Below are 10,638 nucleotides of genomic sequence, written 5' to 3' on the forward strand. Positions count from 1 at the left end.
GATGCTTTTTGGTGTGATACAGAAGTGTCCTGTATTCAAGTCAAAGAATTATCAAAACTATGTTAGGCCAGAAATTGTTGTGGCCCTCGTCTTTTACATCAGTTGATTAATTGCTTATGATTCCCAACCCTTCATTGGTGAGTGCAGGAGCAGGAAGTCAAATACTTGGTTGATCAAACCACAAAGATTTATCAGTTTATCAATCAATACAGTCGGCTTAAATTCATGTTAGAAATTCTCTTCCTTTATTCCAAGGAACTCAGTGTAAGAGAGCTGTGATTTAATTTATTGGCAATTTATTTATGGTTGATTATTTATTACCCAGGTATGACAATGCAAGAAATGAGCTGATTTCTGATGACATTGGAGTTGCATATTCAATACAAAATGGTATTCCAAATTTAATTCCCCATGATGGACGGCTCATTAAAAAAGACAACACAACATTAAGTGTGAATGAATCAAACCAAGACTCATGAAATCATTATCACTGAAGAAAAATTAGTTCTGGTACTCAAGTACCATAATTTTGCTGATATGTGTATATTTATATAAATTTAATCTTTTGTACTGTCTGATCATTAGAAAGACCAATTTCTGTCCATTAGTTTGTCAACATCCAGGGTGTTCTTACATATACTGATGCCTTTGGTTAGAGTTGAGAGGAATGGAATTCGTTTTTCAAGTCAATCTTACAAAGTGAAATATATTAAAGAACATTTGATGTGATAAGCAAAGTGAAAGTTTTCCTCTGTAGCCTTGTTAATCCTCACAATCTTGCAGGATGGCAATTTTTTTACATTGCAGAAACATATTTTTGGGGTTTAAGAAGACTGAAATTTCTGTCGACTAAGTTTGAAAGTCTCTTTACCCTTTAAGTCCCACTAGTGACCAAGACAGAATTTCTCTTTACATTATCAGTACAATATCAAGCAGACAAGCAATGAGACTAAAGAAAAATATCAATTAAGGGATTATTTGTTGATCCAATTCCAAATTCTCCAAACTAACATCACAAATTTTTTGGCAGACAGTAAGCAGAATTACTCATGAAATCTTGGGAGTTAAAGGGTTAAGACACAGAACATTACATAAGAGAGGAAACAATATTTTTAAAATTTTATTAGTTGTTTGGTCATATAATAGTGTTATACTGTACAGTGTAAATAATCTTTATTGAACTATTTTGAGTAAATTCAAGCACAAAAAAATATGAAGTGACATATAAGCTGCATGCAGAGTTGGTTACCAAAATAAAGCAAAAAATTTGTTGCAGAAATTTATTGTGCAGTATTTTTTAATGAAGGATTTTTTTTTTCAGTTAAGGACAAAGATCTAAAAAATTTCAACTGTGAAAGATTCCCATGCTACACAGCAGCCATAAAAGCTTTTGTAACCTTCTATAACCTATGATCAGTATCTATATTCTCCACACTCATCTTTTTACATTTCCATTGGTACTGACAAGGAGAATTTGTTTATCAATCAAAGCTTCTTAAGTTGGTGATCATTTCCTTTATTCTCCTGATTTAAATGAAGATTTAGCAGTATTATGGTGAGGAGAAATTAGACTCTGGTCACTCAGGATTTTAAGGGTTAAGAAAAAAAAGAAATTGCTTATCAAATAAACATAGTATGTTTGCATGGCAACAATACTTGCCGCCATTTGTAGAGATAGCAGAGAGAGAGAGAGGTTGGAACTAATTTACCTCTGATTTAACTTCTAGTGAAGTCATCTGCCAGTATATCATCAAGATGTGCAATATAATTGATGGCATATTTCAGTATTTTTATCTTTGGTAGCTTTGTGTCACATTGATACCCTGGAATCAACTGTCTGAGATCTTGGTAAGCACTATTCAATTGTGCAACTCTCCTACGCTCATGCTCATTTGCTAAGAGCCTGTTCAGTTTTGTCCTTTGCCTACCCTTCATTTGATAATCCTCCTTTCCTTGCTTCCAGTCTTCCTCTTCTTCAGCTAGAACAAAATCATTGCTGTAAGTTCTTGGCCGGCGAGATGTTACTACCCTTGTGTTATATGGCTTTGTGTTACTGTCCCTGGATCCCTTCTTTGATTTTGTCTGTGGTATCTTTTTTGCTTCATGGTTAGATGCTTTTCTTTTAACCTCTGCAGATTGTTTTTTGTGCTTTTTGTGGTTGGTCAACCCATCTTTTTCTTGACAAGTTTGTTCAAACTCTTCATATTTATTAGTTTTTCTATGGGAGAGTAGAACATCACCACACACAATAGTCTCTGACTCTAGGGACTCTTGTTTAATTTTTTCTCTAGGAGGTGAATCATTAAGCTTTGTTTTTTCTGTAGTAGAATCCATCCCAGTTTTATGTTCATGATTTAAACTCTTTTTACTGTCCTCCTTTGTCAACATGTCATTGCTTTTAACAGGTGTCAGTTTTATTTTCTTTGTTGGAAGTTCTTTCCTGATTTCATCTTTATCCTCTTTCAAAGCAGCATTTGGAAACACCTCTACTTCTTCTGTCTTAACAAATTTTGGGTTGTTCTCTAATCTCACACCAAACATGGTACTGCAGTTACCAACATGAACTGAGGTTAAGTTGTCATCTACCTTATCATTTTCTTCTATTACATGAACATCAAGTCTTTCCACTGGACAGGACAATGGTTTGGAACTAAATGGACCAAATTGATGTGAGAAAATCCCATTACAGCCACTGTCATAATTCATGTTCCTATGCCATAGAGGTACTTGCAGTTGTGTAACATTTGTGAGAAATTTTTGGGATGTCAAACAGCACAAACAACTCGAAGGTTCTCCAAGTTTTCCGTGAAAATACCCACAACAATGAGTATTGACAGACTCAGAGGCACATTTAACCCAAGCTTCTGGTGTTTCTGGGAAAGTTCCTGGTCTGTTTAACAAGCATGCAGCATTTGTGTGATCCCAGTGGTGTTTTCTTCCCAGTGTGTTGTAAGGAAAATGTTGTGGATGAAATTGCATGGTCTGACAGGAAGGTACAAATTTTTCTTTCTCTTCTGAGCTGTTGGAAGGATCTTGGGTTTTTTCAGTGACATCTGGGAGGTCAAAATAAAATATATTTATAAATGATTGTGTAACTTCTCTGTATGAAACTCATGATTCCAACAAGATTTTAAAAAATTATAGATTTTGAACAAGAGGCTGGGTCTTAACATTATTAGTCATTAATTGATGTTTCCCAGGAAATTGTTTCACCCTTAACAGAGGATACTCAATTCCAAATAGTCCCTCAGACCTGGAAAATTCCTTTTCTAGATTTATTTCAATGTTATTTTTCTCTCCTACAATTATTATTGAGTTTAACTTTATTATTTCTTGTTTGGCACAGATGCTCATTTTATTTGCTTAACTTAATTTTTGCTCTGATTACCCTATGCGTTAAGAGTGAATTTCCCATTATGCACGCATTGTGTGCCTACAAGGGCGTGCCTAGATGGGGGAGGGCGTGGTCTAGGCGTAATGGGAGTTGCTGAGAATTCAGTTCCTGCAACATCTCTCTGCAATTTCTTTCTTCCCAATAAGTAGGAGGAACCTGACACAAATTAACACGACTCTTGTAAGATCCAATTTTTGCAAAATGCTATGACTACCAAACATTTATCTAAATCGCAAAAAACTTTTTAAATCGATTATTGGACTCTCTTCAATCTTTGATAATCAACTTTTTGGTGGTAACCTTGAATGTATTTGAAGTATTCTTATCTCGTACCCAGATTCTACTGTGTACCTCTAACTGAAATGTAGACTTGGCTGTGGAAGGCTTGGGGTATCCTTATCACAAAGAGGGTCTCAATGGGGTTAACCGTAAGTCATAAAAAAAAGTTAACCGTAAGCCGTAAAATGGCCACAATTTTAACTGTTTGCCGTAAAAGCCATCACACTTTTGCGACCCTCAACAAAGCTAAGGATATGTCAAGCTGGTTTCCGTGATCACAGTGATGCGCGAAACATACTTTGCGTTCCCTAGCGTGAAAAAGAAACCACAGCTGCATGCGTACGAATTGAGCGATACGGGCGTGTTTTCAAACATCCGTAATCGTTCTTTTTTCCTTTGAACAAGTCAATCAGGTGGAGGATCAAGGCAATAGAGGATTTAATTAAACTACGAAAAAAAACCTGCCCTTGAAAAAAATTTGAGAGGTTTTCTTTTTTTTCCTTTTCAATTCCCTGGTATGAACAGCAATCCTCTGAAATCGATTGTTAATATGGCACCGGGTCAAAACAGAAGATATTAAACATCTTCAACAGAACAGGATAAGAAATTTTTTGCTTTGCAGGCGGTCGGAAATTGTTTTTGAATGTAGCATATGCAAATCTCACTGTACAAACAACACACAGGTACATGATAAGGTCGCCAGAGAAATTTACTCTTATCGGAGATGATTTCCATCGATCGCCTGTCTCGTATTTTTACGAGGCTACAGTTACAATTGAAGGTAGTCCTGGTAATCTAACGCTATCGCCGGGTCTGAGGTTTTCTGAATTTAACCTTTTCCTAAAAAAAACTTTCACTTCTCGATCATGAAATCTAAACATCAGATATTAATAACTTAATTCTTCGACAAAATATATTTGAAAAAAAAAAGATTGCCCGTCTTGCTGCTGGTTAGAAGTGCATATAAATGAGTTTTAAAAAAATCTGAGATCGCTTCTTCAGAGAAAGTCTAACCATTATGATCAACATGTTATTGGCAACTCAACATACGCGAGATTTCCTGTAATGAAAACAGCTTCTTAGAATACCAGATGGAAATAAAACGCCGGCAGGGTGAACTGTAAGACGAACCATCTGGACGAAGCAGTTCTCTATTGTTCTTTTACTGTGAATACTGAACTGGTTTGGGTTTTAGAGGCCAATTGTCTGCCTAAACGACTTGTTAACTAATAGCAATAAAAAGATTTGGTTGCTTAAAGAACCCATTTCAATACCAGAAAGCCATTTAAAATGCGGATAAAAACCCAGCTGTTTTCGTTTGTAGTTCCTTATCAAAAAATATAAAATTCTTGTCATTGTTGATCAATGGCTGTTTTCACTGACCCAGTTCACCTTTTAAACCGATGCGGCATCGGAGATCACACGAAAAATCGATTTTCCATCTGTTATAGCATCGTTTCCCTGTGCCTACTTAAAACGCTTTGTGCGTTCAAACAATCTACGAATTAGAAGAAGGAACACGTTCACAGTAAGAATGGTTTCCCAGTAGCACAGTTGTTGCAGCCTGTCTTCCCAAATGTGAAGAAAAATCGGATTTTTTTCCCTTGACTTTTCGCTCTTAACATGAATACAATATGACATGTTAAACCCATCTTTTAAAAAACTTCCCTTTATTAGTGACTTTCCACAATCTTTCAAAACTTGAATAGTACGTTGAGGAAAACAACGAGAAAGTTCCTTTCACAATGCGTCATTGGATGAAATTCAACATGAGAAACAACACCGCTTTCTGAGTGATTCAATAAAATATTTTTTATTGTTTAATAAAGCCTAAGCATGAACATCTGTTCAGATAAGAATACATCTTCAACGGCCAACAAAAATTATTTATTTTGCATTTAAATTTTCCTTGGAAGAAAGAAACGCCTATGTTTTCCGGTCAAAATTGAACAGGTTTTCACAGAAAATATTGACGAAAATTGTCACTGTGATAAAACCCCTTTGCAATTCATATCTTCGAAGGTTTTGGACAATTTTGAGTCAAGGTTTTCGAGTAAATGTCATCTATTGAAAACTTAAATTAACATAGCAAATAAAACATTGTCATTCAATCGTATTTCTCCGATGTCCTCTTCATTTGAAAACGAAAATTTGCTTTTATTCCATTACCAACATCATTAGCAAGCTCCTTAATGTCTATCCTTGGTACATTAACATATCATAAATACGAGGTAAAAGTCGCAAAGCGTTGATTTTTACAACGTTTACTCGAAATTTGTGTTTATCATTCAACACATAACAAATCTCGCAGAAAAGAAATACACACACAGCGGCGCGTATTCACTGATACTGAACTGTCCGCGAATAAATTTCATATCTATTCGCTTTTCCGATAGATATATTTTAGAAAAATCCCGCGGTAAAAGGCGTGAGCCAGGATACTGGGTAGCTGTCGCCATTGATATCGACACCATTGCACTCGAATTTCATCCCATTTTATTAAAATTTGTGCCTTTTTCGATTGTTGCCGCTAGAAAACACATGTCACTGTAGAGCAGTGTTGCTCCGAGCCGAGCCGCGGGCATACAACCCCCTGCATGGTCCATTTAATATTTCCCGCGCAACTTACCGCTTTAATTTTTTTTCTTGTCGCGAAAGTCCCGCTCGGTTTATTAACAAATTTAGACGCTTTTTCGCTCAGCAATTTCGGAAATTCTGTCTTCCTATGGACTACTTTTTCTCGGCTTCTTTTTGTTGCTATTTATGGGACTACAATTCAATCCCTCCATGAACAGCTGTGAAATTAAGGTTTCATCTGTTTACAGAACCGTTTTAATTTATGGCTAAATTCATAAAACAACATTTCCATTGCTTTTCGCGTTGAAGTTGCTAGGGATCAATCATTTCTAGCGATCGAGGGCTCTAGTTTTTTGTTTTATTTTTCGCAAAAATAGAATGCCGAATTTCACACAATGTCGACTCTCTTATTGTAGCTGTGAGATTTAAAATAGAAAATAACCACCGGGTCCGGCGCATTTTGAAAACATCTGCCAAACGTCTCCCAGGTGTGTGTATATTAAAATTACTGTTACTTGCAAAAGTGCTAATAAGAAAACCACCGTCCTGAAGATTTCTAGAAAATCTAAAAATCACTTTCAGTGCCTAGCAAACCGTATAAATGCCCGTTTTCTGGAGTGCAAAACCATGGATGAATATCACACAAATATGGTCTGGTAATTTAACTGATGAAATTTCCCCAATAGAGGGAAATAATGACAGCGTAGGCAAGTCGGAAAACTTGAATTAATTAAAGCAATCCCTTCTCTTGAAGTACAATCCTACCAGAATTGCGAGGCTTTGGTGATTTCACATCGTATCACCGGGTGGACGTTAAAATTGAGAAGCCGACCGTGCATGTTGACATTTGAACTATCCCAATCGACCGACCAAGAACTGCGAACTGTATATCTTCGTTCGAGAACACGTGTGGATTTAAGAGAGAAAATAGTCAAATTGACTCGCTAACTTACCGGAATCGAGCGTGGAATTTGCATCGGCGCTCTTTCGTCTTTTCACAAGAAACGAGCGAGGCATGATCGCCGGCGAGAATAAACTTGTGGGCCTTATTGACGACCCGTCTCTAGCACAGCTTGCTTCAATCTTGGTTACAGACGATAGCGCTCAGAATTCAAGGTCTTCGACGTCAGATATAAATAAACTCACGGAGCCTCACTTTGACACATGGGACCAGCAACTTCCGGTTGGGGGTTCAAGTCCTGTTGCTTAAATCTTAACTTCGAGCGTTCAAAAGGAAAAGGACTTAAAGAGGATAAAAATTCCCAATCTCCAATTGTTTATTTTCGTGCTCACCGTTGATATCGTTGCTAATCGTTTTTTTATTTTCGCATGAAAAGGGGCTACGTGAATACATTACGCGAACCGGAACCGGAAATAAACAACAGACAGTTTCATTTCCTGTCATTGTACTGCATGGTAAGCGGGAATTGCAAAACAGAAAAATAAAAATAAAAAATACGAACAGACAAAAACAAAATTAAGAGAGAAGAAAAGAATCTTTTGGATAAATAGAAATGTTTGCACAGTTTCCTAAGCGAATTTGAAGTCGAAATAAATGCACAAACTTCGGGGGAAAAAAAAAGCAAGGGCGACCTCCCAAGTTTCCCACGTTGATCAGTTGTTTTTGGTAAGCTTATTTTCGGTTCAACAATAAAGCGTGTGTATCTGTTAATAAACATGGATTGGAGAGTACATCTGTTTTCACGAGAATTTCCTTTCACGGCTGTTGTAAACTGCAAACATGAGATGTTGGAGTTCACTGATTAATTTTGAACTGAGAATCAATGATGATCATTTATTACTCTACTCTGCAGTCTAATTCTAACTTGGTACTTCTGCTTTCTTGAGCCTAGTCATGATAATGTGTCTATTTCCGGTAATTATAAGTGTTCCAGTCTTCAAAGCGGTGCCTCTTCGCTTTCAATCTTGTGTCTTCATCATACACTCTTGGCTGGTTATATCCGCGAATATCCTTTGGGTCATCACCTTATGATCGAGGACAAAGAAAGAGTCACTATGGTAGACGAAAGACTTGTTCCCAGTCTCCTATCTTTTACCAAGGAGTCTTGTACTCAGACATCCCACGGTCGTGTTGTTGGGGAGAGTAATTTAGAGATCTGAAAACGAAATTAGCGGGTGCCTCAGTGCTATCTGGTGAACTTGAGCTCTCTTTGAAAAGTTCTTACCGAAAAACTTTGATACAATTCGGTTGGTGTGGTTGAGTCGAATTTGTTATTCATTACAGTGACTGACTTTTCCCCTCGTAACAACTCCGGTTTTCTCCTCGTTTATAGATTATGTAGAACGGTTTATTTTTTTCAATTTTTTTAATTTACTTGTCTACTTATGGGCCTCATAATTCAACCTTTGTTTATATTATTCTCTCAGCAGTTTTTCGTTCGGAAAACAATCCATTTCAGTTTTCGGTTTTAATGAACATTTTGGCGAGTTTTCGTGTTTCAGGTGAACGCAAGAGAATGTAAACTGCAGTTTATAATCTCTTGTGTGTCCCTCCTTGATAAGAAATACGTTCCCAAAGTAAAACAATGAACGGAACGAACAGTTTACCTTTTGGCTGGCCCACTTGGTTATTCCCCATATGAAACGCTTCAGAATAAGAAATATACACCGTGGCAGCGATAAACAATATAACAAGGGCTTTAAATTGCTGCATCTTCTAAGAAAAAGCTATCTAAAGAAAAATCCACACAGAGTTGTCGAATCTTGATCAAGGAATGTTTTGAACAAAACCTATTCCTCCGTTTTTATCTGAGGCTGTCAGGAAAAGTGGCAAAGGAAACATGTGTTGTGCAAGAAGGAGATGGGACAGAGCTGCCGGTTTCTTTGTGATAAGAAGCCAGCATCCACAACCACAGCCTAAAAATCAGCTGGATGCTTCCTTAAAGGAAAGTCCTTCCGTCTTTTTATCACAAAAAAAACGGATACCAAGCTGATTTTAATCCATTTTGAGTCATGTAGCATTTAGAGATCATTGCAAGCTGTTCACTCAACGTTTCTGGATCGACAGAATAGCTTTTACTATTTTTTTTAATACTAAATTAGCGATCTCAGCATAAGAATATCAGATACTCAAAGATTCAGCAGGCATTTTTTCGTGAGTCGAATTAACTCCACACTTAAACAATTATGGTTTGAGTGTTGGAGACTAAGGAATTCGATCCTCAAAAAATTTAGCACTCTCTCTCTCACAATTTAAAGTCAAGTCCATCCCTTGTTTTTCCCGTCATTTTGATGATACTCTCCCAAGTTTAAACAAGTTGACCCTGAGCACTAAGAAACAACAATCATACATACATATACAAAATTATCTTTATTGTTTGCGAATTCTCAGATTGAACGCGAACTAAATGACACGGTCAACCTGTACATATATTAAGCGGTCACCTCGTCACTCCCCGGGGTGACCGCTTAGTAAACCCATAGAGATCCTCCTGAAAGAGATATCCACTTGGCTAACAGACGGCCGGCTCCCACTCAACCATATAACATGTAACACATTACCGGATAACAAAATATTTATCAAGTGAAAAATATATGGGTTATATCCTAAATGGTCCAGATAAGTTCATATCACTCCTGCCGGTCCGATATGGATCTGCATCCATTTAGATATCGCTTTTAATTCTCAATAATGGATGATTCATAAACAATTAAAGTGACAGAGTCACTTGCCAAACGGACACCAGGCATATTTAAACTGTATCTCAAGTATATTTTAATACTTTTGCACTTGGCTGAGTTAAGTTTTATCTTTTTTAGTAGAGTTTCTTTTTTTATTACCCAGGTAGAAAAGTTACCCAATGTGACAATTTCTCTAATCAAAGGGTCATCCTATAACGTTACCGCTTTTAGCTTTTTTTTGCGTTTGAAACTTTTGTATCGGTTTTGATCAGTCTTAGCCTCGTGTGACCTAATGAACAACATACTCCTACCACTCTATTTGATGAGAGCTCTCAGAAGTCTAATTTAACAACATAACACTACCACGGAAAAGGGCAATATAGTTTTACTGCTGCATTTGTGCAAGGATATGGCCACTTTAAAGACAGAAAGACACAACGAATGCACAGGTCGTGTGGCCATTTTGCCGGGAAATATTCAATTCCTCGTTTTTAAGCATAAAGCGTGATAAGTGGCGCGCAGGAATTTGAGAGAACACGAGAAAAACTTGTAAATCACGAGCTATAAGCGAGTGATTAACAAGCTTTTCGAGTACGTTGAACCAAACGCATTTATAATCACGAAGTATTTTAAGCTCTTTTCCTGGAACTGCATAGGGTAAGGCTGCAACGAGTTATTAAGTTCGTTGTTTAAATTAACCGAGGTCCTTTTTCAAATTTGGGTCGATCCTTCATGCAAATTCGAAT

The 10,638-nt window shown here is 36.9% G+C and overlaps 1 protein-coding gene and 1 long non-coding RNA gene across 2 annotated transcripts; both read right to left on the reverse strand.

The window, feature by feature from the left end:
• Positions 1-1,115: 1,115 nt before the first annotated feature.
• On the reverse strand, positions 1,116-7,357 carry LOC131774595 (uncharacterized). Its single transcript, XM_059090648.2, has 2 exons — positions 7,204-7,357; positions 1,116-3,053 (listed from the first exon to the last, which is right to left on the reverse strand). Exons 1-2 carry the CDS (start codon positions 7,265-7,267, stop codon positions 1,717-1,719), a joined length of 1,401 nt encoding a protein of 466 aa, XP_058946631.2. The 5' UTR covers positions 7,268-7,357; the 3' UTR covers positions 1,116-1,716.
• Positions 7,358-8,030: 673 nt separating this feature from the next.
• LOC131774632 (uncharacterized) lies at positions 8,031-8,989 on the reverse strand. The gene is made up of 2 exons (XR_009339407.1): positions 8,819-8,989; positions 8,031-8,236 (listed from the first exon to the last, which is right to left on the reverse strand). It is a non-coding gene; the product is annotated as an uncharacterized lncRNA (long non-coding RNA).
• Positions 8,990-10,638: the final 1,649 nt, after the last annotated feature.

Source organism: Pocillopora verrucosa, chromosome 3 (assembly GCF_036669915.1).
Source record: "Pocillopora verrucosa isolate sample1 chromosome 3, ASM3666991v2, whole genome shotgun sequence".
In the NCBI taxonomy this organism is placed as follows: Eukaryota; Metazoa; Cnidaria; class Anthozoa; order Scleractinia; family Pocilloporidae; genus Pocillopora; species Pocillopora verrucosa.

Excerpts from the sequence above, each read along its gene's own strand:
- LOC131774595 (XM_059090648.2), bottom strand. The coding sequence starts at position 7,267 with ATGCCTCGCTCGTTTCTTGTGAAAAGACGAAAGAGCGCCGATGCAAAT. Across the intron at positions 3,054-7,203 it reads AAATTCCACGCTCGATTCCG|ATGTCACTGAAAAAACCCAA; the intron begins GTAAGTTAGCGA and ends TTGACCTCCCAG.